Here is a 27,236-nt window from a genome sequence, read left to right as displayed (position 1 = left end):
TTGACTATTTCTCAAACTAATTTTGGGGAAACGCATCTTGTCAAAGCTCTCGTTTGTATTTAAGTTATTGTAGTTAAGTTGCAAACTGTAACATTTAATAATTGTATGACCTTGACGTGACCCTCTCGTACATCATTTGACAACTTGCTACTTTTAGTGCGACCACCCTGCATGCCGTCCTTCACAGAGGCCAGAAGGTCATATGACCCAGCCCCCTAACCGAAACGTATTTGTGACGTGTTGGCCTTGGGTCTCCTCATATGAGGAGCTTCGGGACTCTGAGAGGAGAGGAGACCACCCGTGCCAATTGTGATGAGGATGATGAAGTACTGGCTGTGGGGTCTTGTGTGCGGGACCTCTTTAATGCTCGGCGACGTGTTGGCCACCTACCAGCTGAATGCACGGAGCTTCGCTCAGAGCAGAAACAATGGACGACCACCCACGAGGACGTTCGACCCAGCAAGTATGTTCAGCTCTCCATCTAAAGAAAGTGATGCAGGATGAAATTATTATAATGAAAGTCAAATAGGTATTATCTAAATATGTGTGCAGTTTTTTAATTAAAAAGCAGTTATGTAAAAAAATTAAATAAATTTGGTATGTCTCGTGCACAGCATTAAATGTATTTTTCATCGCTGTCCAATTTAAAAAAAAATTACATTAAAAAGAATTATTAGATTGCTGTTGATTCGGCAGTTTTGTATTAAGTCTTAACTTGTTGCAAACAACATACGGACGTTCCTAATTCCACTAATCTTTGAGAAAGTGGTTGCTACCACCTCTAAAGTTCTTTATGTGTTAGTTGGATTACTTGAAAAACTGGAACTTCACAAAAACTGTTTTCCATGTCCTGCACCGATAAATTCTTAATGAAGTAATCCTGCCAGCACACAAACCAAAAAATTTTTCACTTTTGTTTCATTTGGCAGCAAAAGTCTTAAGCCACCATTAGCAAAGTAATAATGATTACCTAACAACAAAGCTTGTGGTGGAGTAAGATTTTTGTACTTTAATATCACTGAAATTTACTAAAGCCTCATTTCCACCATGTAGTCCAGATCAGTTCTTTCAATGAAAACCTGATCAAGATCTTCTATCGAACTGAACTGTACCGGCTTTGGTGTTTGACCATGTCAACTTCCACAATCTTCTTTTTGACCTACTAATGATCTCCTCTTTGGTGGCCCTGTAGTTCACAGAGGTGACTACACGTATAGAGGAGAGTATCACTACCACTACCAGCCACCAAGGATTTCTCCACCGGTAGTGTATCGACCTTTTCCACTATCTCCTCCAGTGACTTACCAAAGACCCTCGGTTCCTATGTGGTCCTATCAGCATAAATTCAAAGGGCATCTACAGGTGCCCCATGGTCTTACCCCACCTGTAGTCCACCACCCTCAACATATACCCAAAGGTTATTATTACCCAAAAATCCCGTGTCCGACCAGATCCACGGTGGCAACTAAACCTTTGGTAGATCTCTCAACCGTCCCTCCAACCCAACGACTAACCACGACGGCACCGACTGTGCCACCGACTGCGCCAACGACAACGACGGCAAGCACCACGCCAGCGGTGAGCACCACTTTGGCACCGGTGGAGACCACAACTCCAGTGCTGGTCAGTACCCAAAGCGGCTTCACCACCAGTCCTGTGAAGACAGGTAGACTCTTACCAAGTCAGGTTTGCTTAATCATCAAAGTTGATTTCTTTTTGCATTTGTAGTTAATGCCACTCATATTCAAATGATTTTTTTTAAAAATATATATCAAAAAATGGTAGACCACTTCTTTGGAAGGCCACTGAAATATTATTGTTTTAATTTCTCTCCCAAAATATATTTGATAAATTTTTAACTTGCATGGAACCCTAACAAAACTACAAATGCATTACTTGCTCATATTTTCCATGACATAAATCAAGCCACACCAGATGTTGCTTGGAGAATAGGAGCAAAGATGTATGGAGATGAATTTGATGGTACGTCCAAATGTTTGAATGTATGTGACCGGGAGGAGCAAAAATTCCAAGTCCATCTTAACGTGTGACATCTTATATACTTTTCATTCAGGATGAAAGGATAAGACCAATGTGAAATGAATGAATCATTTGACAATCTTCTGGAGATGATGCACAAAGCCAGAATGTTCTCTGTGCATCTCAGGATGAAAAGTCAGTTCCTCATGGTTCAATGTGTTGGTCGCTCTTTCCAATGTTTGAGCCACGATGCTTGTATCTGAGCCGAGAACTGCCCACGTAAAATTGAGATAGCCTTAATGCTGCCGTGTTGATCACCAGAGTCACCAGAGTCTGAGTGCACGAGCCGCCTCTTGGACCTGGTCTTCATCATTGACAGCTCACGAAGCATCCGCCCCAGTGATTTTGAGAAGGTCAAGACGTTCCTGGCGCTTATGGTCGACACGTTGGTGGTTGGCATGGACGCCACCAGATTGGCCGTGGTCAACTACGCCAGCACGGTCAAGATCGAGTTCCTGCTAAAAGATCACTTCAACAAGGCCGACATGAAGAAAGCCATCTCCCGCATCGAGCCCCTGGCCGCCGGCACCATGACGGGCCTGGCCATCGAGACAGCCGTCAAGGAAGCTTTCACCGAGGAGTCGGGAGCCCGGCCTCATTCTCGGAACATTGCCAAAGTGGCAATCATCGTGACGGACGGGAGACCTCAGGACCACGTGGAGGAGATCTCCGCCGCGGCCCGCGCCCAAGGCATCGAGATCTACGCTATCGGTGTGGACCGCGCCGACATGGCGTCTCTGAAGCAGATGGCCAGCTTGCCTCTGGAAGACCACGTCTTCTACGTGGAGACCTACGGTGTTATTGAGAAGCTCACCTCCAAGTTTCGGGAGACCCTGTGTGGTAGGACAAAGACGGCACCCCCAGAGATCTTGGTCTACCATTAACCCCGGTTCTAGTGGCACACTTGGAGGCACCTACAGTCTAACGAGGGGGAGTTCTAAGGATCTTTTCCAAACCAGAATAAATCTAAAAGAAAAAAAAAATCCTGAACCCCGATATGGACTGCAGATGTCAGCACTAGAACCTGATTAGAACTCCAGAATTAATACAAAAAAAAAGTTTGAGGCTCAACAAAGCTTTAAACTTTTTAAAGAGTTCATATCGTACTTATATATATGTCCTTCCTTTAATCCTGGTCTAGGTATGGACCCCTGCAGCACCGGAAACGACTGCGAGCACATTTGTGTCAACAACGTGGCCTCCTATTACTGCAAGTGCCGAACCGGTTATATCCTCAATCCCGACCAGAGAACATGTTCCCTAAAACGTAAGCTATTAAAATCATAAAACGTAAGATAACTTTGAATAACATAACACAATGTCTTGATTGTGATGAAGAGGTGAAGGCGGTGGTTGCGGATCCATGCAAGTGTGAAGCCAGACTGGCTTTCCAGAAGCAGACGCAGGTTGCCGTGCAGCAGCTTACTGCCAAGCATATCCTTCTTGTTAGAATCTGCATGTTACAATCTAATGTACCGTATTTTCCGCACTATAAGGCGCACCTAAAAACCTCCAATTTTCTCAAAAGCCGCCTTATAATCAGGTGCGCCTTATATATGGACAAAGTTTTAAAATGGGCCATTCATTGAAGGTGCGCCTTATAATCCGGTGCGCCTTATAGTGCAGAAAATACGGTAAAGCATTTGCAGACTTTCCTTGACTTCAGAGGCCACTCGCTGATGTAGCAGGGAGAATAGAACGCCTCGAGGAAACGCTGGGCCGTGTGTGACGCTCGACAAAGGGGTTAGTGTCGACGCTCAGTGAAAGACAGTGTGAGCCTTTCCATTTATTTGCTTTACATGCACAGCGGGGTGTCGGAGACATGGACCGCTGCAAGGCGCACATGTGCTGCTCCATAGCTGCTGGATGGATGTCAAGCATTTGTGGAGCGTGGAGAAACGAATCTACCGTTCATCAAGTCAAATCTGAAATAACATTATGTGACCTCACCTGCACACGTGTGCATTTTGTATATATATATATATATATATATATATATATATATATACACTGTATTACGGTTTGTTCTGTTTTTGTTTTGATATTATAAAAATGCCTGCACGTTGTGGTATATATATATATATTTGCATTTAAACTGTGCTACTTTTTATGCTAATGGTAACACGATTATATTTTTAAATATATATTAAAGCTGGTCAATTGATATTATGAGCTGATACATACACTGTGTCTTTTGTTTGAATAAAAAAAACATGATAAGCTCACCAGGAATATTTTGTTTTTTTAAAGAATGAATTTAAATAAACTTGAACAATAACAGAAGATAAAAGATTTTTTCTTTGTGTTGCTTGCTTAATTTTAGCCTAAAACAAGCTTCAGAAAAATCTACATCTAGTGGAACAAACTTTTTAAATAATCAAAATTATACAAAGATTAATATGTGGATGGTCACAAATTGCCAACTAAATAATTGATGAATAAAAACAATATTGTACACTATATCTTTCTTGTGTAGCATTAATGGTGAATTTTTTTGGGATAATTCTACTTTGTGTGAGTGAGAAAGCAAAAGGTGGGATTTTTTTTGGGCGTGTGATATAAATATTCGGACTTGTCGGAAAACATCATCTACTGTTTTACTCATAATTCAACACCTCGTCATCAGTGCTAATATGTGATGTTGCTCTCATCTGACAAGAACAACATGTTTTCATCACCATGAACTGTTAGCACCTTGAATGTATGCAATCTTCAGGGGTCAAAGGTGAGCCCCGGGACAGGTAGGCTTGTTTGTCGGACACAGAGCGTCTTCTGTGTGCGCCCTCGCGAGTCAACATTTACCTCCAGTCTACTCGTGTCTCCTTTTTTACTAGACAGCTACTTTATGTTTGTTTGCCACCTGGCCGGCTTTCATGGTTACCACACATAGGGATAAGACGAATGTGACTGGCACGTCTCCGCGAAGTGGAAAAGATATCGTAAAGGCAAGGAATTCCGGGAAAGGGAAAAACAACGAACACATGCAAAAAAATTGATTTAGGTGTTTGTATCCATGAGGGACATTTTTTACAGGTAGATGTATTATTTCAACCCTCAGCCAATAATAAAAAAAATCAAGAATTTTAGAGCAAATTAATATGAGGCTCAACTGTAAATCATTTATAGAATCAGGTAAAGAATAAAATGGCTGACTGACAGCACGTGATGGATGGGTGTGTTTGGACTTTTGAACACTTTGTGTCAAGTCTCTCAAGTGTCAGTTTACTTCAAGTTCATGTGGCATCACGTTTTCATGTCTTCCAAGTAAATCCTTCGCTTAAGTAGAAATTGAGCCAGCCCAGAACATACCATCTCATTGAAACAAATGGAAAAGCGCATCTATTTGATTATGAGGGAAAACATGTATTAACTAGGAAAATATCAGGATTTATTCCACAGGGTACAAAAACTACCTTTATGATGTATCTTATGTTTTCACATTTCAATGCAACTTTCCAATAAAAAGTAACATTGTCAGTCTATTATAAATTTTGTTTGCATTGTGTTTCCGATTCAAGTACTGACTTTAAAGATGGCTTCAACAACAAAACAAGAATAAATAACTACAATAAAAAAAATACAACCTTTGGAAAATATGGATCTTTGGTTTAGCACATTATTTTCCTTTTCACAGAAAAAGTCATTACCTTCCAGGACTGTAAGTCCAACCTTACGCTTCACACAGTGTGGAGATAAATGAAGCACAAAAAGGAAGCGCACGCATGGCCTCCAGGTGACCTCTACATTTTACCCCAACAGCTGTTAGCTTCACCGTGAAAATTGAGTGAGGATGTCTCACAGTTGCAATAAAAACTACCTAAACTAAACTGGAATAATTATTTGTATAGTATAGTTAGGGTGTAGTCTGAATTTTGTCTGGAGTGATCTCCTACTCACCCGCTACGCTAATGATAATAAGAAGGAGAGAAAAAGTGAGGGTTTTAAAATAAAGACCAGTTATTGACCTTGTCGTGGTTTTCTTGCGTGACCTCAGTGGAGTGACATCAAGTCCCATTCAGTGATGATGTGTAGTCAGTCAGATGGGATGGCCTCTAGGTCCACGCTATAGAAACAATTAAGGATAGGCGAAAATTGATCAATTGAAATTAAACGGGGGGTTACATAATAAGGAACAAAAACTGTGACAATTACACACACACACACATTTGTAATGAACACAGTGAAGACTCTTAATATTAATAAAATATAATTAATATTCAGCACATTAGGGATAGTTTGTTATTGTTATTGCGCCCTAGTAGCATTTAGCCACGCCCACTAAAAGACGGATATTAATGCTATTGGCCAACGTCACATCCGACAACAATGGCGGACGACTGTTTACAAATATTCCAAAATGCCAACGTAGAGTTTAAAAAACAGAATTTCAAAATGGCAGAAGAGCTTTATAACAAGTTCATTTCGTCCTGCCAACATTCCAGGTTGTTGTTTGTTGACTAATTAGGCTAATTAAGATTTCTGACACTTAGCAATCGAGTGTAATGCTTTCACCTTGTTTTCACAGGGAATGTGAAGCTTCTCGTTTGGCGACCGCTTACAACAACCGCGGCCAAATAAAGTACTTGCGAGTGGATTTTGAAGAAGCGGTAGAGGATTACACCTCAGCGATAAAGGCGGACGACAAGTTTGAAGTAGCGTTCTACAATAGAGGACTAATACATTATAGACTGGGTAAGAGCAGACGCTTGACGTCGTGAACTTCAATAACTTCCGGTTTCTAACAATGGCCTTCAAAATAAATCACAATTGTCAACATTGTTGGATTCCTGAGGACACTAGATGGCGCTATGTATTTACAAAGCCAAGCCCTTCTGAGAATTTATAAATGCTGATTCAACACTGTAAAAAGCATCCACTTCCTTTTCTCTTTATATCTTCTAGGGTTTTTTGAGAACGCCATTAAGGATTTCCAACAAGCTTTAAAGCTCAATGAAGCCTTTGAAGACGCCAAAGTCGGCCTTCGACGGACTCTGTTGGACCAACAGGACAAAACGACGAGAGGATATTAATATTTGTGAACATTTATGTTCAACCAGTGTTGTTTATGTACATAACTTATTAAAACATGAGAAATATTTTGTGAGACTCTTGGAATGACTTCCATATTTTTGTCGAAAATTAAATCATTTTGTGTAACTGCTATATGTGTGTGGTTTTTTTTATGTAGTTTGTGTGGGGGCGTGGTTAGTGATGCAACTCACCTGTGCAGCATAATTGCGAGTCATATAAAAAGGGTAGTTAGGCCTAACTTAACCAGTCAGCCCCTTCTTCACTTCGGACTTGGTGGGGCATGCTGGGCTTTGAGTGCCGAGCTCCACAAGCATTTCTTTTCCTGTGTTGGTTTTTGGCTGTACTCAGACTGATTGCGAAATGTTAAATATGTAAGTATATCTTTTTTATTCTTCACACTGTGTTCTTGTGTCTCATCTATTTATTCTTGAAGACTAATATGGAGCCTGCTGGCTGTGGTAATCACCTTGAGTCAAGCAAAGCTGAACTCTAAAAGTCACACAGATCCAAGTGAGTTAGTTGGTTAGTCGTTTTTAATCCTTTTTGTGTCTAATAAGTGTCTTTTACCTCAGGTGGTTTAAGATCTGATTGTGTCAGGAATCTGATGAGGCTCTCGCTGGACAAAGCCCTGGCTGTAGGAAACCAACTGGAAGTGGAGGCCATCAGTATGCAAGTTTTTTGAAATGTCTCAGGTTTGATAAATTTATTTAAGAAAAAGAAAAATGGCTGCCTCCATCCTTCTAGATGGTTCACGACACATTGTGCTAACACCTGCCTTGGCTGCTCAGTGTGGCTACAGCATGGAGTCTGACCCGTGGGGCAACACCAGAATCTACACATCACTGATGGGCTGCTTTGTGGACAACAAAGTATTTTGATCATTTCTGACTCCAAATATATTTCTTTTAGTCTAACAAATCAGAATCTGTTGTTCCTAGGATGACAAGACCTTTAATGTTGGTCTCAGACTACGAATGTACAGCAATAGACCCTCGAATGTAGTTTCCCATAATGTGATGAAGACTTGCAGCTACACCCGCTGGGCCTCTAGAGAGATTCTTTGTGACCGAAACTACATGGAAGTAGGTGACTTTTGCAACTACTGCATGGAAAATTCCACGTTTAATGAGTTTGTTCCTTCTAGGTGTCAAAGTTCATGCCCCCATTTCATCAAGATGATTATTTGAAGAATACTGTCCCTAGTGTATGTGGATTAAAACATTAAATGGCTGTGTGCTTAATATTGCAATTAAAGTAAATCTTTTTAATAGGCCTCCAGTCAGTCTGGGATCTGGAAGATGACGTTCTACACTCCTGAGCCGGTGGTGATGATGAAAAGTGAAGCTGAACAAGCTGGGTACAGTGTCATGACCTCAGTGAGCCGTCTTGTCGTGCGAAGCCCTTATAGTACAGCAGAAACTTATGCTGACAATGTAAGTGGCGTACTAAACCTTAGATGTAAAATTAACTCTGGAATGACTAATTTATTTTTATGTTAAGGTGGCTGGAGTCCCAATGGAGATTCTCAAAGTTAGCGCCTACCATGAAACTCCTGAAGGTGCGGCTGTGATGAACATGGCGGCTGCTTGCCCTACAGGTGAGGTTAATAAAAAGTAAACCCCACCCCTTTTCAGTGGAATAAATGTTTTTGTTTTTTGTTTTTTTTGACAGGTGGCGTTCTCTTCACCGAAGATGTCATCTCATGGCACGTCCCTCGCCGTGTGACTCCACTTCTAGATGGTAGCATGAAGATCCTCGAGATGTACATGGGCATCAACGGACAGCGTATGGATCGACGTCAGATGGCCGCACGGGGCTACGCTCTGTCCGCTACGGACTTCCATATTGTTGTTGAGCTCCCCGTGGGTTCCCCTGATGGCTACAACAAGGTTCGGAGTCTGCTCCCTCTCTATGACTCCATGACTTATTTAAAAGTGTTATTTTTAATTGCAGAGTCACGCCCCAGATTATCAGTACCACATCACCTACACGGTCGAGCCCATGCTGGAAGTCCTGTGGCGGTCTGAAAGATCTAATGAAGAAACAAGATATACCATTCTGTTCCCCATCACCACACCTCTGATGCCCAGGTCACCTCAAGCTGTTGACTGTAAGACTCCATTTCTAAAGGTTTTAGTTGAGAGTATTTTTACTAATTAACACTTTCCTAGTGACCAATGCTGAAGAAAGGTTATTCACCATCCATGTGGGCACCTTCCTGGATGATGTGGAGCTGAAGAACCTCACATTCGTGACTGGCACGTACTCTGTGGAAGAGTTTGGAGCAAAAGGCTTTGTTGTGCAAGAGCGTAGACATCCTGGTGGCACCAAAAGCTTCACTCTGAAAGTTCCTTTTGCTGTCGCTGAAGTCCTCAAACATGTATGTGGACTAGTTTCTCCAGATGGGATATGGAGATGATTAATTTTTCCTTATCTGCAGAATTCTGAGCCCTTGGTTACAACCTACACACTCGCATTAGTCTTTGGCTTCTTGATCCAGCCTGAAGCAATTCCTTTTGCTCACCCTGTGGAGGTCACTGCTTCTTTACGGGATGTTGGTAAGACCTTTTTTCGGTTTTGCATTTATAACATGAGGTTGATTTGAATTCTTTTCCTCCTCAAGTTCTTCCTACTATCAGAGGCACTTGTGATCAGAGTATGTTCTACGTTGAAGTGAAGTTTGGCAGTCAAGGCAAGAACTTTGAGACTCTGGTTGGATACAAGCCACTAACTCCTGAGCTGGAGAAAGCGTTCAGACTGCAAGGGAATGAAACTCACCTCACCCTTGTGGTTTCTTTTCTTGCCAAGCAGATCATTTTTGAGGTAAGTGTTATGATACAGAAGATGTCCAACTTTTTTTTTAACTGCGTATTTCCACAGCGCATAACTTCAGATTCAGTCCGAGCAAGACTTGACCTGCTTCTTTGGGAGACCACCAACAACTGGATGCTTGCTGATCTCCACTTGACCTGCAACTTCCCTTTGACCACCACTGGTATGGCAAACGAGTTCACTGTCGATAAATTGGTTGACCTTTGACATCTCTTGTGTCCTTCAGTGTGCTACCCCAATGGAACCATAACTGCTTTGGCTGTCAAGGTGGAGTCTGTTCCTAACCTCATCCCAAGCTGGCTCACACTCAAGGACAAGTCCTGCAAACCATTCTTCAGTGATGACCGCTTTGCTTATTTCTCGTTCAGTGCTAACAGCTGCGGCACTAAAAGAACAGTAAGATTATTTTTTTTCTCCTGACTTTGTATAATTTAAAATCTTAACCCTTGTGTTGTCTCCAGTTCTTCGACAACTACATACAATACCAAAATGAGATTAGCCTCTATTACAACACCAGAGGAACTTCCTTCACGTCATCTTCTGATCCTGAATATAGGCAAGTTTGGCAAAATGCACTTATTTTAATAAACAATTCAGCTGAATCTTTTTTTTATTCCTTCCAGACAAACTGTCAACTGCTACTACATGGTCAATGCCACTCAGACTATTTCATTCGGCTACAAAACTCGTAACATTTACCCCTCGGCTGAAATCGGACAGGGGCAACTTGATGTGCAAATGAGGCTAGCTCATGGTAAGTATTAAAAATACGCAATATTTCAGGGGTGTCAAACTCACAAACTAACCCCCACCCCCATAGATGCCACCTTTAACCACTTCTACAAAGCTGAAGATTACCCAGTAGTGAAACAGCTCAGGCAACCTGTCTACTTTGAGGTAGCGCTGACTCATTCCAATGATCCTTCCCTGGAGCTCATCTTGGAAAGCTGCTGGGCCACTGCTCATGAAGACTCAAGTTCTCAACCCAGTTGGGATATCATTGTGAACACGTGAGGAGTTTTGAACGACTCTTCTGCCCTTCTGCACTGATTTAATGTCTTATTTTTGAATCAACAGTTGCGGGAACCAAGAAGACAGCTATGTTACACTTTTCCATCCTGTTGCGGCTGATAACAGGGTCCACATTCCATCCCACCTCAAACGTTTCTCTCTCAAGATGTTTACCTTTACCAAAGAAAATGAGATTCTTAAAAATGAGGTACCTTGAAAGCATCTCAAATGAGCCATTACAGCAGATTAATGGATCTGTTCAATTTCAGATGTACATCCACTGTCATGCAATGGTATGCAACACAAATGACAAATCAGAAGATGTCTGCAAAGGTCAATGTCCACATCATCATGGAATTTCTGCTTTTCATGGGATCCAAGGAATGAAAAGAAGTGAGTCTTTAGCAATCAAATTATTCCGCAACATGTTTACTATGTTATCTTCCTCAGCACAAAGAGGAGATTCAACCCAGCAAACGAAGATTTCAACTGGACCAATTCACCTCTTTAATTCTGAATAAAGATTCTTAAACTAATTTTTGTTGCAATGACTCATTTTATTAACTGTTAAACTGCAATGGAATTGTAGTTGGTGCTTTTATTTTTGTGGAAGATTGTGCAATGCATCAACCTGAGTAATTTCTAATTTGGTCTTGTATTATCTTAGCTTTAATGTCACACTGAAGACAGTTAATATGATTTACTTAAAATGAACAAGGCACAAAATTCACTAACTAAAGTTATTGCATAGACAAAATATGGTGAATCCACATTTTAGAAGTGTTGAAATACTTTTCTGATCTGTTTGGGTTTCTTTTTTACTCTGTTCAATTTTCTGTTCTGTATTTCACATTTGGTACAGGACTACAAAGCAAGGTAATGGGTATGGCCAAACTGTTTTGCAAATCTACCATCTTACCGTATTTTCTGCACTATAGGGCGCACCTAAAAACCTCAAATTTTCTCAAAAGCTGACAGTGCACCTTATCAGGTGCGCCTTATTGTGCGGAAAATGCCAAAGCGGAGGAGGTTCACAGGTTTGAATGATTATAGACCTGTCCCCCTGACATCTGTGGCCATTAAACCCTTTGAGAGGCTAGTGTTGAGCCACCTGAAGGACATCACTGGACCCCCTGCAGTTTGCCTAGATGCACAAGCCTTCCAAAAAAATCTGGTTAATCAAATTAAATTTGCACAAGTATCACCAAATTGTGCCGTTTGTGATCTGTCTGCAGTTTTCCTCCTATGTCCACTTAGGCTCAAATGACAGGGTGTGGTCTGATGCTAATGAACTTTGACCTTGGAGTCAAGCTTTAATTTCTTTAGAGCTGGTTCTGGCCTTTTTTTTAAGTACTGATTATTTGCAACTGTTGTCACAGGACTTAAGAAATCACCCCAACCCTTTAAATCAGGGGTGTCAAACTTATTTTTGTCATGGGTCATTTTTGTCATCAGTCATAGTTTTCTTCAGTGGGCCATTCAATGCAAATAAATGTATGAATGCCTCAGTGTAGACTACACAACAAATAGAATTGGTTTGCAAATCTGAGACAAGTAAAAAATGTTCAAACGTTTAAAAAAAGATGGTAAAAAAATACTAGCACTTTTTTTTTTAAATATTTTTTTTGCTCCACTCTTAGGATGCTATTTTTTGACCAAGTCCATCTCAGAAGTCAAAATAATTACACTTATCATGCAGATTTATTTTTCCACTCCATCAAGTTTGAGTAAATAATACATTAATTGACAAGATTCAGCTGAATTGCATAGATGCCTAATGGCCAAATAAGATAAATGTTACTTAAAAAGTAGAGGTCTACTTTTAGAGCCCAAGTCTTTTGAGCTATTGACACAAAGTCCCACAGAGATGAACTACAAGTCTAAGTCATTTTCAAACTAGTTATTTCACCCAACATAAAATTTGTAGACAGTTCAGACAACTGTACTTATATTTTACTAAGTAAATGGTAAAAAAAAATGCATCAACTGTTCAAAGTGCAATACTGCAATGTCATGTTTAAAAGTCACTTTTATTGTCAATATAAATTGATGCATCCAGAAGACACTGATCTGAGGTTTTGCACATTGGAAGCAGCTCTCTTTTGAACTACAACAAGAGGGGAGGTTTTAAGTAATGGCATATTGGGAAATGACAACTTGTCCCACCTTTATTTCTTTTGCCCAGGGTGTCACATGACCTCTTCTTACATCCTTCACTCCGGCGATTTCGGGAATCACACATCACCACATCGCAATGGACATAGAGCTGCAATGATTCAATCGTTAATCTTCAGTATTGTGAATTATTTTTGGATTCTGGCGGACGTGAACAAACTACCTGCTTCTTCAAGTTATTCTTGTCTTCTGCAAAAGCAAACACATGGACCTCAAAGCGCTTTACGTGGGATGGATACTCCACTCGGTCATTTTTCTGCACAGGATGGAAGATCACCTGGTTTGGATCTACTGGATTCGGACAGCTGGAGAAGATAAGAATCATTTCAAAAACAGTAATACAACTCAAGCAACAGTTTGAATAGATTCTCATCTCTACCCTTTTATGATCAGATTCCATCTGGGCTGGGATCTTTTGTCCTTGTCAAGTGTAGCCCAGCAAGTCTCCAATTCCAGTGATAGGTCCAGGTTGGTTGATCTCATGAGCTCCACCTCAAAATACAGCGGCTCTTGCAGGTACTTGGAGATGGGGTAGTCGGTGGCGCCATAAAATGAACTGTAGGAATCATCTGTTGGAGAGTTTATAGATTTGGCTCATGTTTATAAAATAGAATCCATTGCTTCTCTTCTGTGTGGATGCTATACAGGACTGTCTCAGAAAATTAGAATATTGTGATAATTTTTTTTATTTTCTGTAATGCAATTAAAAAATATATACATTCTGGATTCATTACAAATCAACTGAAATATTGCAAGCCTTTTATTAATTTTGTTTTTTTAATTGCATTACAGAAAATAAAGAACTTTATCACATTCTAATTTTCTGAGACAGTCCTGTAGTCACATTAAATGCCGCTAAAAAAAAAAAAAAAGATTGTGTGTATGTTCTGTGTGTATTTTAGCTTGTATTTTTTATCTTTTTATTCTATTTATTTTATTTATTTTTTATTTTTTTTGCACTGATGGGTTGGCACTTTTTAAATTCCATTGTACATGTGTGACAATGACAATAAAGATCTATTCTAAATTTATTCAAGTCATGGTTAGACTCTCCTCATATCGGGGTCATGTTTAAATGTTCAGGATTGTTTGGCCTTGGCAGAGATCTGCTCCGTGCTATTTTAGTACATCTTTTGTGCTCCCCATTTATTGACAAGTTCATTGTGACCGCAAGAACATTAATGATAGAGCTTGGCAGGAGATAGAACTTGCCAAAGTGCGTCATTATCTTTTCCTATAAACAGCCCAAGGATAATCTCATTTGACCAGATTTATTTTTTTACCTATTAAAAACAAGTTATCACATACCCTCAGCAAGCCTCAATACCACTTGCAGTTCGCCAATTCCGTTTTCAGCATCACGATCAGTCCGGCGAGGTCTGTTGTGGAACGCCAAGGAGCGATTTGTGTCGATGTCGTAGGAACACGAAACCCTTAAGCTCGGGGGGGGGGGGGGAGAAATTGCTTTGATAAATGCTTACAAACGAGGTGATCAGCTTTTTATAGCTACAATGACTTTTAGAATATATATCTAGTTTTATTACTTCATGTAATTTTTATAATAGTCACTTTGGCACGCTATAACATCTGCAAGGTTATAGAGAAGCTCCTAATAAGTCATCTTTATGTGCACGAGGGTTTAAGTAAAGGACATTCAAATATTGTGTTATTCATCACGGAAATCTTCAAAAAATTAATCGTGGGCGTTTTGGAACTTACTCGTATTCCGGTTCGTCGTCCGAGGTATTCATTTGACGTGTTTCAGGTCTGTGCGGTAGGGCGATTTCATTCTCATACAGCATAGAGTTGGAAACGAACTTAAAAGGAAGGAAAATAAATCAGATTGTTTTATCGTAAGGGGTCAGTCAGGATTACCTTCCGGGTGGTCCCGCAGGTGTTGCCAGTGAAGACGAAATAGGCCAAGCGGTCGTCACTGTAGACGGGGGTACAGGTCGGGTCAAGGAGGGTCAGCTCACTTGGGTTCAAGCTCGGGACAGACTCTAGTTTGACGGCAAGAGCTGTCATGGTACCGTTGGGTAGACATTCTGGGGGGAGGAAAATAAAAAAATATTCTCCATGTCTAGTCTCATTTGTATGAACTTTAAAAATAAGCTTCAGCATTCAACACTAACCTACGAGTGTTGAGGGAAAGCCACAAGTCAAAGTGAAGTCGTTGACGTTAAGGTCGGTTTCTGGATTTAGCAACGTGACTTCAAGTCTGCTTCGGATGTTTGACTCCTCGATAGCCTGAAGTAGGGAGGGAAGTTTTGAACATTTCATGGACAAGTGTTGGAATAATTTCTTCCAAGTCCCAAGACTTAAGTTCATACCTCATACACAACATCAGGGGATGTAAATGGTACCACGATACTGAAGTGTGTCCTGTTCCTGGTAAAACCGTATTCCTGAGCCAGACTCTGGGTCAAAGTGCGTTTTCCCAGACGAGTATGGAAGTTGTGGCCTTCTGTTCCGTATTTCACAAGAATGTAGAAGTTCTTGGAGTCACAGCCGCCAACAGCTAAAGGTTGGACTACAGTGGAGCTTGGAACTGAAATTAGAGATTGGTGTGATTATCCTCAATTATGGATATTGGGAGAATTAAACATCTACTCACCTACTGAAGCCAATTCAGCTTCTAGAGAAGCAGTATGACTAAATACTATGAACTTGGGCAGGACCACCAGGCCGAAAATCAAGTGTAGAGAGAAGGTTGTAACTCCTGCTTTTGTCTAGTATGAGAAGTAGTACAAATTTATTTTTTCGTTTTCCTGGCATAAGAGTTCTTCACTGACCTCCTGTTTGACGACACGGTCCGAAAAAGGAACTTGGAGCAAAATGACTTTTAAGCTGCTGTTCTTCGGGCGGCGTTCCTGCACATTGAATCCTCGTTTAATGAGGTCCGAGACAGACAAGACCTCGTTGTTGAAGGTGATGTTGCGGAGAACCACGTCGCCCGCCAAAGGGCCCATTATCAGTTTGAACACCTTGTCCTTTGGAATGGTTTCTGTTGGAAAGAGCATTTCAATCCATCGTGTGTGTTCCTGCTTTTCATAATTTGACTCACTGTCTTGAACTTTTAAGGGTTGATGCTCTGCTGGAGTCACGATTGGTTGGAGCACTTTATATCTCGTGTCGTCATTTGTGTCTTCAATCCACAGCAACTCAATCATAGGTTCAATCACATAAGAAATAAAATACTTATCATTCTGGAAAAGACTCTGGAAAAAAAATTAAACACCAGTTAGCAAAACAATTTGTTTTAAACCAATTTCATCGTGTCAGACCATGAAGAAGCCACCAGGTGCCCCGATGGGAATTTGGACCATGATGTACATGTTGTCCACAGTCACATTGTACCGGCGGGCCGACAACTCGTCGGCATCCAGCCTCCTTCCGTCCACACCAATGTGGACCTCCAGAAGTCTGAACTGGCTGGAGGAAATGAGCGGGTCGATGCGTGTGGGCAGGAACCAGCTGATCATGTTCTCCGCAAAGTAAACACTTCCTAGAACAGGGAGGGGGGGGGGGGGGGGGGCAGACCATAAACTATTGACAGTGTCAAATTCCCCATTCAAAATCATAGGCTCATTTAAAAGGCCTTTTTTTTTAATAGTTATGATTAATGGCATTTTTAAGAATAGACAATTTAGCACACCCAGAAGATTCACATGTCCAAAATTTCTGTATTACCTTCTCGCTGCGGACAAGCAGCTGCAACATCAAGCTTTCTTTTCAGCCACTTCTTCTCAAAGATGGCGGAGGCTTGCAGCACAGTCATGGGAACTCCTGCAACCTTTTGCAAAAAAAAAAAAAAAATTTTTAATCTCACTAGCAAATTCCTGGTTTCTAACCCATCTGAAAATAACCTCGTGAGCATCACATGACCAAAACTCACATGTTGTATGTACGTCTCAGGTGCAGACTTGGAACTTCTCAGAATGAGTCTCGTGGCCGTGTTGGCAACCCCGTATCCACCATTGTGGGCTTCCTGCGGAGTCATCTTTTTCTCCTCAGGCGTGAAGAACACCAGTGATGACATTCTAAATCCAGAGTCAATCAGCTTCTGGAAAAAAAGTGTGGGGGCACTTTAATGACTGTTCATAAAGATGTTCATGCAACCGTGGGTTCATCTAACCATCTCAGGAGCAGCAGGGTACGGCAGGGTGTAATCATTTGGAACGGTTCTTTTCACAGAGACCTGGAAATGAGGTCACGGCATAAGTGAGGAACCATTTCTGACCATTCCTGCCTTACCTCCATATAGTTGCGATCACAAATGATCTCCCTGGAGGCCTCCAAGCTGTAGTTGCAAGTTTCAGCCACCTGGTACACAACATCTTGAGCCACCGTGTTGGAAAAGAGCCTGAGATTTATCACAGTTGTGTACTCGTCTCCCTAGAAGACAAATTTAAATGAATCATGTAAATGTTGGAAGGATATTTGGATTTTGTCTACCATGTTTTGAGCAAAACAGTTTTGAAGGGAAGCGTAGACTGAGATGGTTCCTTGCTTGTGTGACATACTGAAGCCACATCGTGTTGCCAAACTTTGCGTAAGCTTAATAGCGGCGTTACCTGAAATGAAAACAAACCTTTAAACTCAGAATCGATCATAAATGAAAATAAATAAAAAATAACACATCTCAGAACTTACCAACAACGACAGAAACCTCCAGAAATTGTCCAGGAAGTGGTCGAACGTCCACCCGTAGGATATTTCCCAGGCATTTTGTTTTAATATCTGGAATAAATAAATAATAGGAAGAACAGTAAAATCGAAAAATAAAATATAATTAACTTACTTGGTGAGGACATCTTCAGGGCATCTGCATTTCTAAGTAAAGAAAGGAGAAAAAGCCACCTGGAAAAGACAAAATGAAGCAAATTGAAGGAATAAAACAAAATAAAATAAAATAAAATAAAATAAAATGGCTACAAACCAGAGTCCATAGACAGCAGCCATGGCCGAAACGAGGATAACAGACGACCACAGTGTTCCTGTTCCTGCAGCTTATAAAAATGTTTGGGGTGGGACCTCTGAGCTGTTCACACAGAAACAGGAAGAGGCACACAGGTGGATCGCATCGGAGCCTGATGGACCTCAAGACCTGATTGGACCGACTCCTCAAAACATGACGCAATGATGTCCCCAAAAACATTTTTATAGGTACAGTTCCATTTTAAAACAGTTTTGGATGATCACATCGCGCATGAAGGTCTGACTGACACTTAAAGTGCTTGACACCTCGACGTAATATGAATATTAGTGGGTGTCATAGAAGGACACTCGGGCAAGGCTGGGGAGGGCGGCCTTGGCTGAAGTAATTCGTCACAATTGTGGGCTTCACTTGTCGCTGTTAAAATGCACATAAATGTCCTCATTCAGAATTGATGTTCTTTTTTTTTTAATAGATTGTAACCTCGCTTCCATTGGCTATGTACTGCATGGTCACTTGTTGCTAAGCAGAAATTGTGGGGCACAATCAAACAAAACTGAAAACGAAATTAAAAAAAATTAAAAACTCTCACCTAGCCCATCACTCAGTTACCCCGTGAATTTAAAAAAACAATAAAAATAGAATCATTAAATTGGAACAAAATTGTTGCTATTATTATTTTCAGAAAAGTCAGAAAAAATCATTTGGTGACACTTGATGAATGGGCAAGAACTCCAGAGACTATTTTTAAGTAAGCCATTAAAAAAGTTCATTTTCCATAATGTATCCTCCATAAAAATGAGGTTGCACGAACCGTGACATCATCCACACATCAGCAAGCCGCTCCCTCCCTCCCTCCCTTCCTCCCTCCATCCCGGCCCCTCCCTGCCACTGTAAAAGGGAGCAAAGAACCGCTGTGTCCCGCTTCCATCTCTTCTCCGTCTCCTCTACGTGAAGTCTCCTCCGCTCCTCCTCTCAGGGCACCCAACCTGGAAACCGGACCAGAATGTGACGGCAAAGTTTGATTTGATGGAACGTGAGCCTTCCAGTCCTGGTAGGTGGTCTCCTTGAAAGTTCTGAAGAAAACATGTTGCTGTGACAGAAACGTGCATGCAAATTGAGTTTCCCTCACAGTTGAATGAAAAAAAAGTGTATTTGAATATATTTTTAAATCACCTCTGGAATCCAAATCCAGTTGATCTCTCCAAGAAGTGACCTGCTTGCTTCTTCTTCCCTTGCTTCAAGCATTTGCCGTGTTTGTGTGGAGTATTGATTTCTCTTCTTCGGAGAACTAATGTATTCTAACGCAGCACTCCCTTCGTGTCTTCAGGACCATGGGCTATGGGGAAATCCTCCACAAAGGCGGCTACCACGAGCAGCAGCTTCGTCTCAACGTGGGAGGACTTCACTTCGAGGTGGATGAAGACACGTTGCGGCAGTTCCCGCACACGCGTCTCGCCCGTCTGCTGCACTGCCAAAGCGAGACGGCCATCCTGGAACTGTGTGATGACTACAGCGCCGCCGATAAGGAGTACTACTTTGACCGAAATCCGAGAGTGTTCCTCTGCGTGCTCAACTTCTACCAGACGGGACGTTTGCACATGATGGAAGATGTGTGTGTGTTTTCCTTCAGTCAGGAGATTGAATATTGGGGCGTGCAGGAGTTCCATCTCGCCGATTGCTGCAGCGACTGGTTCCACGAGAGGAAGGAGTATCTCCATCACCGGGACTGGGACGCCAGGAGTGATGACGGCCGGCAAGCCAGCTTCAGCTCGTCCCTGGCGGAGCTGTCAGCGTTGGATCAGGATCTGGCCAAGTTTGAGGGAGCGTGGTGTGCCGAGTTGCGGAGTTACTTGTGGCTCAGGCTGGAGGATCCGGCTCACTCCCGAGCGTCGAAGATTATCGCCTTGGCGTCGCTTAGCGTGGTGCTAACGTCCATCATCGCCATGTGCGTCCACAGCATGCCCGAATTTCAACGCGTGGACGACAATGACAAGCCCATCGAGGATCCCGTCCTCGCCATCCTGGAGGTGATCTGCATCGTGTGCTTCTCCACCGAGTTCATCGTCCGGCTGATCGTGGCCCCCTCCTGCAGGAAGTTCCTCTGCAACCCCTTGAACATTATTGACGTGGCCTCCATCCTTCCCTTCTACGCCACCCTGGCTCTGGAGAAGGCCGACGAGGAGAGCGCAGAAGAAAATGAGGACATTGAGAACATGGGGAAAGTGGTACAGGTTCTCCGTCTCATGAGGGTCCTCCGAATCCTCAAACTGGCTCGGCACTCCATCGGGCTGCGAGCGTTGGGTGCCACCGTGCGTCACAGCTACAATGAAGTTGGCCTCCTCCTTCTCTTCCTCTCCGTGGGCATCTCCATCTTCTCCGCCCTTATCTACTTTGCCGAGAAGGAGGAAGAAGACACCGACTTGGGCACCATTCCAGCCGGTTGGTGGTGGGCCACCATCACCATGACAACGGTGGGATTCGGGGACACCTGCCCCGTGACCCTGGCGGGGAAGATAGTTGCCACGTTGTGTATCATCTGTGGACTTTTAGTAGTAGCCCTACCCGTTACCATCATTTTTAATAAGTTCTCCAAGTACTACCAGAGGAACCAAGCCATGGAGACCCAGTGTATCACCAAACCTGAGAGACAGGACCCTGAACTACCTTACTACAACATCAGGGATTTGTTCACCGAGAAGGTTTATCCGTTCCTCGGGGGCGTCTCTCTCAGGAACAGTGTCAGCAGCGTCGGGGAGGACACGGACGCCTCCAGCTTGCAGGACATCGACGTGTACAATGTTGATAATTGCGAGAACTAAATTGAGAGAGAGAGAGAGAGAGAGAGAGAGAGAGAGAGAGAGACAGAGAGAGAGAGAGAGAGAGAGAAAGTTTATTCTCTTTTATTTTGTATATCTCAAAAAACGATGCTCTTTTTCTCTTTCTTGGGGGCGGGGCTTAAATGAATTAATGCTGTTTCTATTCATTTGAAAAAGAGAGAGAGAGAGAGAGAGAGAGAGAGAGAGAGAGAGAGAAAGAGAGAAAGAGACTTTATAAAACCAGTTTATTCTCTTTTATTTTGTATATCTCAGAAAACGGTGCTCTTTTTCTCTTTCTTAGGGGGCGGGGCTTAAATGAATTAATGCTATTTCCATTCATTAGGTAATATTGATATCAAACATAAGTGTATTTATTTAGGTCAAGCTTGGTCACGCAACAAATTAAAGTCTACGTATTCCCTGCAACAGTTTCTTTTTTTTTTTTCTAGTGGGAGAAAAAAAAAAAAAAGCAGCAGCACTAAAACATACAATCTCTTCCACCCACTAGGGAACAACCTGAACCTTGCTCTAAGGCCTGAAAGCCCATTTTCTGCTTGAGAAAACTGCAATGATGCATTCAGTGGGATCCTAATGTTCAATGTTTTTTTTTTCCCTGAGTAATCTCCTATTGATTTGTGCACTCGCTCAGAGTCCCGGACTCCAGAGTTTGGCCAACGACAAAAAATCTACAGTGCTTTAATCATGACACTGCACTAATTGCATGAAGAAACATTCAAATACATTCAGGCTGCTATTTTTAGGCGGCCATATTTTGTGTTGAAATAAACCCTTTTTTTTTTTTATTTAAAGCGTCCCGCATCATTCAAGGTGATTAATGATTTTCTCAACTTAAAATGAAGTGATGCTACCTGACAGTGGTATTGATTAACTTTCCCTTCATGTTATATTCTGCTTGAATAAACTGTTCTACCAAAACTAGCATAGCATAAAAAAATATTGCATACTACAATATTAAAGTTAAACACCTAAGCGTCATTAAATCCGATTTGTTCCATTGGGAACAAATGTAAATGACCCGCAAAGGTCAAAGTCGCTGTGTCAGCACAAATGTCAGCGTTACTTTAATGACCCGTATTTCTGCTACAACTTCACACCTTCAGGGCTTTATTTTATTAAATAAAACATCGGGCTTCTTCACAATAAAGCTCAAGTGACTTGTTATATTTTTATAAACTTCAATCACGTTTTGATCCTGGAAAAGGAAAAGCAGTGAGGTGAAAGGTGCGAAGGTACAATTGAGTTTCTGTCAGCTAACTTGTGCTTTATTTCACAACAGGCTGCACAAAAAAAAAAAATCAATAACTTTTATTTAAGCCTTTTCTTCATGGGGGGGGATTATTGTCAACACTGTATTTGCTGCTGGACTGATTTGCAGCCGCTCAAGTCCAGTCAAGAAGATATCAGTGTTGTTTTAAGACAGACTTTCATGACTCATCAACAATAGTTTTTCCGAGTAAGAACATCCGTCTCATCTTGGGAATTCTCATATGACAAAATGGATTTTGCCCAACTCATATTTGCATTGTGTTCTTCTCGAAACAGAAACCACATAGACACGAGGAAACGAAACAATAACAGTGAAGCATATAAAAGTGCCACCAGGCAAGTCCAAGCCTTCGTGGATTTATATACTGCAGGTCCTGCACACGTGGGAAACCGAGTATGAAGACCATGGATTGCCCGAGAACCTCATCTATACATCAGACCAGCACATCGCATTAAATAAGAGTCATATATTCAGAATGGTCCATATTAGAGAAGATCAATAAATCACGAGTGTATCTTCACCTTGCCTTGGACTCTGGGTGACTTCGCATTTCAATTAGCTTGGATTTTACATTAGCGTCATTTGTCAAACAAACCAGCAGAACCGCAAAATACCAACTCTCGTGTGAGTGGTTTCACTTTCCACCAGACAAATTATCAGCAATCAATTCACATTACCGCTTTATCAGATGAACTTGTGCAAAATGATTCAACAGTACCCCCCCCTCCTTTCTGTTAATCACCGGCCCTGCACACATTACACAAATGAGCATTTGTGTAATGGCTTTATGAGTGACAGAGGAGCTGAGCGATGCTGGACAGGCCCCAAGTGACCATAAAAAGTTGCTGGGCTGAAAAACGTTTCGTTCATAGCTGATCCTGCTGCTGCGGCGGCTCTTAGCTGCCATGATGGAACACTCGCGATCCATGGAGGCCAGAGCAGGAATTTAATGGAGGCAGTAAAAGAGGGGGGGGGCGTTGAATCCTGCTAATGAGTACCAAAGATTAGAGTAGGGGTGTCAAACTTATTTTTGTCACGGGCCACATCATAATCATAGTTTGCTTTAAAGGCCCATTAGAATTGTCAACCCAAAATAATAAGACTAATAAAAACTGTTCGAATATTTAAAAATGAAATATTAAAATCATATATTTAGAAATAAAAAAAATGTTTAATTGCTAATAATATCTCTATTTTTTTTAAAGTGAAAACAATTAGAAATTTTGGAATTGACATATGAATTCGATGCATCATTTGTTTGCTTTAAAGGCCCATTAGAATTGTCAACCCAAAATAATAAGACTAATTAAAACTGTTCAAATATTTAGAAATGGAATATTAAAATCAAATCAAATATTTAAAAATAAAAAAGTGTTTAATTGCTAAGAATATCTCTATTTTTTTTTTTAAAGTGAAAACAATTAGAAATTTTGGAATTGACATATGAATTCGATTTGTCTTCGCGGGCCACCTAAAATGATGTGGCGGGCCGTATCTGGCCCCCGGGCCTTGACTTTAACACCAATCCAAGCCTTCCCCGAAAAATAAAATTCATTCTGCACAGCTCAGCATGTATGATATCATCAAGCACTAGTGTCCACTCAGCCTTCGGGAACATCAATAAAAGGCTGTAATTAAAAATCAATGACAATATTATGGCTTTATCGAATTCATAAATGTCTTCACTGCAGCCCAATTTGTGTTATAGGTTTTATGCACTGTAGGTTTTCATCTCACGTTGCAGTTTTACCCTAGTGGCCATTTGTCTTCACTGCGCCTCATCTAAGGAAATTTCAACAATCAATACAGACTGATGGAAATCATCAATCATGAACTTAATGGACGATGATGGTGCAGGCAACTAGTGCATCCAAGAAGCCCTGTAAATAATCCAAACTTTATTTTATAAGGGTTTATTTCGATTCTCTTGAAAGGTTTATGTCGCGATGTCATAATATTGGCGCTATGACGACATCCTAAAAAAAGAAATCACAGCGAATAACTGCAGCAAAGTAAGGACACCACTGACGCTCTCCTCCTCCACCTCAAGGTTGCTTCAACCATAACATTGCCAAGTATGAGCTTGACAGAGTGTTGCACTGCTTTTTTTTTTTAATGGACATTAAAATGGCCAATGTGAGACCAAGAGCCAAAGACATTACTCAATGACTAATTGGCCACCACTGGTTAAAACGATGACTGTGTTTGGTCATTGAGATGACCTTGTGAATAATTCATCTGGACCATGAGTTAGAATTTGTGAAGATTAATGCGGGTTTATTTAAAGGTTGGCTTGAAGTTCTAGCTAACTTATTTTGTATTATTATAGAAAGCCATTTAAGCATTCATTTAAAATCCTAATAGTGACCATGTACCTTCTACAGGTGTCAAACTCAAGGCCCGGGGGCCAGATACATTTTAGGTGGCCCGCAAAGACAAATTTGTGTGTCATTACTAGAATTGTAAATTGTCTTCACTTTTAATATCTTTTTTTATATATATATATTTGACCAGTTTTTACTCATGTGATTTAAAAATTAGTTATTTGTCAGTTTGTTTTGTAGCTTTTACTGTATATAATATGAGGTGCTCATATATTTATTTGGGTTCATAATGGCCCTCCGAAAGAATCGAATTAAAAAAAATGAGTTTGGCATCCCTGTTGTAATACTTTAAAACATCTTAGTGCTTTGACCGACAATACACACATAATAAAAAATCAATTGGACCAATCCTCACTTTATACTCTCTTCAATTGAACAAATAAAGACAAGGTCAGAATCTAAAAAGGAGTTCTAATAGAAGGGATGTGTCATCTCAGCATATTGACGTGAGCCCAAATAACACACAGGGCATAAATTGTTGCCAGCAAACTCGACTAAATGCTTTTTGTGTACTCTTTGGGGGACAATCATTCTCATATAGATTACTTTGCATCAGCGCAAAATGGCACGATTGATGGAAGCGCACGATAACCGAAGACGATTTATGCCACAGTGTCTTCATTTGGGCACAGGCGAGAGTCAACAAACAAAGAAATTGTCGTAATTTCTGAAATTTTATGAGTTTTATCGCAGCAGATGCGTATTTAAAAATACAGTTAATTGGTTATTACGTTGAATGAGGAAAGATGGGGTCTTGTAAATTGGGATGGAAACAAGATGCATGGATAAAATATTTTAATGAGGTGGAATTAGATTAAAAAATGGATTCTTACAGCAGCAAGAAAAAAAAAAAAGGAGAGAAAAAGTGAAAGCATGTGTTATGGTATCCGAAGCACTACATCACCTTCCCATCGGAGAAGAGGGCCGCTGCACGTTGATGATTTTTTGACGGATGGCACTTTCAGGATCCATCCCATCTGATGATGGATCACGGTGAGATCATAAAAAGAATGTTGGCTCAGGGCTTTGAGAGAAACATCTTCCTGCAAATAGAAACAAGCTGATAGACTTAATGTAAATTAACTGAGGTCAGTGGAGCACATTGATTTGTCAGTCTCGCAAAAAAAAAATTTAAAAAATGAATTTGATTGAAGGTTGCTTGAGATAATTATTTATTTCGATTTTTTTTTCCCTCAATTGCAATTTATCATTGGCATATTTGAATGAAAGACTGAAATTGCGTGGCAAAAAAAAACCAATGTCTCCTTTTAAACGTTCCGATAAATCGAACCGAAATCTTCGAAAACATGTCAGCATCAGTCAGCTCAGCGATGGATGCAATCAAAGAAGGGCTATTTGAACAAGCGTGAAAGAGGAACCGCTGCTGACACTGGCTAAAACTCAGATAGAAGGGGGGCGGGGTGGAGGCTTTAATTCCATTAAGTTAGCCAGCAAATAAGGATGGCGTCTGCTTTTTTTTTTTTTAAATGCACAGCATCAACATGACGGACGGATAAGCAATCAAGCGATAGGTGTCGCTGGTCGAGAGGTCAGCGGGGGTCAGCGTGGAGATGACATTGAGTTTTAGTGCTTTGTCACTGATATGGCCTCCAAAGTCATTACATGGACTGATGAGGCCATCTCCATCCAGGATACTTGGAAGGAAGCAAACCTGTTTCCAAATTGAACCTCCAGCTACTTCAAACATTCCATCTTTACAAAGCTCTAAACAAATATGTGGTTATTGAAGACCATAACGTTTCCATCCAGCCATTTTCTATCCCACTTATGGTCGCGGGTGAGCTGCAGCCGAACCACAATATATCCCAATGGAGATTATCTTCGGTCGTTTTCATATTCATAAAGGCAATATTTTCAACCTGATAGCTAAAGATGACGTACTCACAAGAACGTCACCGTCCTGCAGGCTCACATCCTGAAAACAATCACATGCTGAGCATTTAAACATAAATAACCCTAACTTTGACATTTATTAGTCTTACCTCGACCCTGACAAGGACCTCCAATCAGTCTTGCATCAACCTCACACTGGGCTGACGTGTCATCCATGCACGTGACCTTCTGTACTCTCCTCCATAACCTGCAAACATTGTGGCAGTGAACTCAACTCACTTCACAACAAGCAGTAATTTGGTATATTGTAAATAAAAAAGGGCTCCAAACGGATTAAATTCAAATTTGCATACTCCAATGCATGACAGGAGTTAGTCAGCACTTAAATGAGTGACTTTCTAAATTTGATATATTATAAAGACTGTCATATTTGCTGAATGAATGCAGGGACAGCATGGAAGGATAGAGAGCGCCCCCATGTGGACAATTCTGCTGGATGTTCCCTGAATTGCAGTCTCCTTAGAATAAAATCCTCTGCTGCCATCTAGTGACCAGAATGTGAAGTACTACCACCTTTTTTTTGTTCTCAACATTTTTTAATTATAATTCACAAGTTATATTGCATCTGACAGAATACATTTTTTTCCACTACCAAAATCGTTAAAAAACGCATAAATATGGAAAAAACTTTATATATACTTTTTTTTTAACATATAACTTTTAAAGGTTATTTAAAAAAACCAAACTTAAAATAGAATCAGCAACATTCAATGCAGCATTTTAACACGCAGTAAACAGTTTTGAAAACAAGCCATGGGCTCATTTGAATTAAAAGGAACTATAAACAACATTGGTTTTGTTCTGTG

The 27,236-nt window shown here is 41.0% G+C and overlaps 6 protein-coding genes across 9 annotated transcripts in view; 4 read left to right on the top strand and 2 right to left on the bottom strand.

The window, feature by feature from the left end:
* The window catches only part of rngtt (RNA guanylyltransferase and 5'-phosphatase), a 52,643-nt gene extending 45,884 nt beyond the window's left edge, over window positions 1-6,759 (bottom strand). The window contains exons 1-3 of the mRNA XM_088361179.1: window positions 6,553-6,759; window positions 6,006-6,103; window positions 391-481 (exon numbers count right to left, since the gene is read on the bottom strand). The gene's annotated coding sequence lies outside the window, so the exon portion shown is untranslated. The remainder of the gene's footprint in view (window positions 1-390; window positions 482-6,005; window positions 6,104-6,552) is intronic.
* On the top strand, window positions 63-4,014 carry matn3a (matrilin 3a). The gene is made up of 7 exons (XM_088361180.1): window positions 63-463; window positions 1,193-1,666; window positions 2,302-2,880; window positions 3,182-3,307; window positions 3,379-3,474; window positions 3,714-3,783; window positions 3,848-4,014. Exons 1-6 carry the CDS (start codon window positions 313-315, stop codon window positions 3,767-3,769), a joined length of 1,482 nt encoding a protein of 493 aa, XP_088217306.1. The 5' UTR covers window positions 63-312; the 3' UTR covers window positions 3,770-3,783; window positions 3,848-4,014.
* On the top strand, window positions 6,355-7,203 carry ttc32 (tetratricopeptide repeat domain 32). Its single transcript, XM_088361185.1, has 3 exons — window positions 6,355-6,482; window positions 6,566-6,732; window positions 6,943-7,203. Exons 1-3 carry the CDS (start codon window positions 6,367-6,369, stop codon window positions 7,068-7,070), a joined length of 411 nt encoding a protein of 136 aa, XP_088217311.1. The 5' UTR covers window positions 6,355-6,366; the 3' UTR covers window positions 7,071-7,203.
* Window positions 7,204-7,294: 91 nt separating this feature from the next.
* LOC148381617 (uncharacterized) lies at window positions 7,295-11,450 on the top strand. 2 transcript variants are annotated; one of them, XM_088362336.1, is made up of 21 exons: window positions 7,295-7,442; window positions 7,505-7,581; window positions 7,644-7,736; window positions 7,816-7,940; window positions 8,010-8,153; window positions 8,216-8,275; window positions 8,343-8,504; window positions 8,572-8,668; window positions 8,743-8,960; window positions 9,025-9,181; window positions 9,243-9,451; window positions 9,512-9,629; window positions 9,695-9,894; window positions 9,952-10,066; window positions 10,130-10,299; window positions 10,365-10,459; window positions 10,527-10,657; window positions 10,724-10,913; window positions 10,981-11,122; window positions 11,184-11,307; window positions 11,365-11,450. In XM_088362336.1, exons 1-21 carry the CDS (start codon window positions 7,432-7,434, stop codon window positions 11,433-11,435), a joined length of 2,709 nt encoding a protein of 902 aa, XP_088218462.1. In that variant the 5' UTR covers window positions 7,295-7,431; the 3' UTR covers window positions 11,436-11,450. The 2 variants fall into 2 exon arrangements, with proteins under 2 accessions (XP_088218462.1, XP_088218461.1); XM_088362335.1 differs by having other exon boundaries at window positions 7,629-7,736.
* Window positions 11,451-12,925: 1,475 nt separating this feature from the next.
* LOC148381616 (uncharacterized) lies at window positions 12,926-18,150 on the bottom strand. Its single transcript, XM_088362130.1, has 21 exons — window positions 18,029-18,150; window positions 17,891-17,949; window positions 17,743-17,829; window positions 17,545-17,663; window positions 17,344-17,484; window positions 17,225-17,287; window positions 16,985-17,152; window positions 16,780-16,882; window positions 16,374-16,594; window positions 16,154-16,307; window positions 15,882-16,093; window positions 15,704-15,818; window positions 15,420-15,637; window positions 15,222-15,336; window positions 14,965-15,134; window positions 14,809-14,906; window positions 14,398-14,528; window positions 13,469-13,658; window positions 13,253-13,394; window positions 13,081-13,180; window positions 12,926-13,021 (listed from the first exon to the last, which is right to left on the bottom strand). The coding sequence occupies exons 1-21, from the start codon at window positions 18,049-18,051 to the stop codon at window positions 12,951-12,953; spliced, it is 2,700 nt and encodes an 899-aa protein (XP_088218256.1). The 5' UTR covers window positions 18,052-18,150; the 3' UTR covers window positions 12,926-12,950.
* Window positions 18,140-21,646, top strand: LOC148381615 (delayed-rectifier potassium channel regulatory subunit KCNS3-like). 3 transcript variants are annotated; one of them, XM_088362133.1, is made up of 4 exons: window positions 18,147-18,255; window positions 18,926-19,079; window positions 19,356-19,556; window positions 19,659-21,646. In XM_088362133.1, exons 3-4 carry the CDS (start codon window positions 19,360-19,362, stop codon window positions 20,845-20,847), a joined length of 1,386 nt encoding a protein of 461 aa, XP_088218259.1. In that variant the 5' UTR covers window positions 18,147-18,255; window positions 18,926-19,079; window positions 19,356-19,359; the 3' UTR covers window positions 20,848-21,646. The 3 variants fall into 3 exon arrangements, with proteins under 3 accessions (XP_088218258.1, XP_088218259.1, XP_088218257.1); XM_088362132.1 differs by having other exon boundaries at window positions 18,140-18,255; window positions 19,005-19,079; window positions 19,356-21,646; XM_088362131.1 differs by having other exon boundaries at window positions 19,356-21,646.
* The last annotated feature ends 5,590 nt before the right edge of the window (window positions 21,647-27,236 follow it).

The sequence above is a fragment of the Syngnathus floridae genome, chromosome 19 (genome assembly GCF_059516105.1).
Source record: "Syngnathus floridae isolate MCC-2025c chromosome 19, RoL_Sflo_1.0, whole genome shotgun sequence".
Classification (NCBI taxonomy): domain Eukaryota; kingdom Metazoa; phylum Chordata; class Actinopteri; order Syngnathiformes; family Syngnathidae; genus Syngnathus; species Syngnathus floridae.
The sequence above is the reverse complement of the archived record's forward strand: the minus strand, read 5'-3'. Positions and strand labels throughout refer to the sequence as shown.

What these genes read in the sequence shown, in the direction of transcription:
- matn3a (XM_088361180.1), top strand. Translation starts at nt 313, where the DNA reads ATGAGGATGATGAAGTACTGGCTGTGGGGTCTTGTGTGCGGGACCTCT. An exon ending in CACCAGTCCTGTGAAGACAG is followed by an intron (nt 1,667 to 2,301) that starts GTAGACTCTTAC and finishes GTTGATCACCAG; the next exon opens with AGTCACCAGAGTCTGAGTGC. An exon ending in GTTTCGGGAGACCCTGTGTG is followed by an intron (nt 2,881 to 3,181) that starts GTAGGACAAAGA and finishes ATCCTGGTCTAG; the next exon opens with GTATGGACCCCTGCAGCACC.
- ttc32 (XM_088361185.1), top strand. Translation starts at nt 6,367, where the DNA reads ATGGCGGACGACTGTTTACAAATATTCCAAAATGCCAACGTAGAGTTT. An exon ending in TCGTCCTGCCAACATTCCAG is followed by an intron (nt 6,483 to 6,565) that starts GTTGTTGTTTGT and finishes TTGTTTTCACAG; the next exon opens with GGAATGTGAAGCTTCTCGTT. An exon ending in ACTAATACATTATAGACTGG is followed by an intron (nt 6,733 to 6,942) that starts GTAAGAGCAGAC and finishes TATATCTTCTAG; the next exon opens with GGTTTTTTGAGAACGCCATT.
- LOC148381617 (XM_088362335.1), top strand. An exon ending in GGCGGCTGCTTGCCCTACAG is followed by an intron (nt 8,669 to 8,742) that starts GTGAGGTTAATA and finishes TTTTTTTGACAG; the next exon opens with GTGGCGTTCTCTTCACCGAA. An exon ending in TCTTCTGATCCTGAATATAG is followed by an intron (nt 10,460 to 10,526) that starts GCAAGTTTGGCA and finishes TATTCCTTCCAG; the next exon opens with ACAAACTGTCAACTGCTACT.
- LOC148381616 (XM_088362130.1), bottom strand. Translation starts at nt 18,051, where the DNA reads ATGGCTGCTGTCTATGGACTCTG. An exon ending in CACCTGGTGGCTTCTTCATG is followed by an intron (nt 16,308 to 16,373) that starts GTCTGACACGAT and finishes TTTTTTTTCCAG; the next exon opens with AGTCTTTTCCAGAATGATAA. An exon ending in AGCTGAATTGGCTTCAGTAG is followed by an intron (nt 15,638 to 15,703) that starts GTGAGTAGATGT and finishes CTCTAATTTCAG; the next exon opens with TTCCAAGCTCCACTGTAGTC.
- LOC148381615 (XM_088362132.1), top strand. Translation starts at nt 19,360, where the DNA reads ATGGGCTATGGGGAAATCCTCCACAAAGGCGGCTACCACGAGCAGCAG.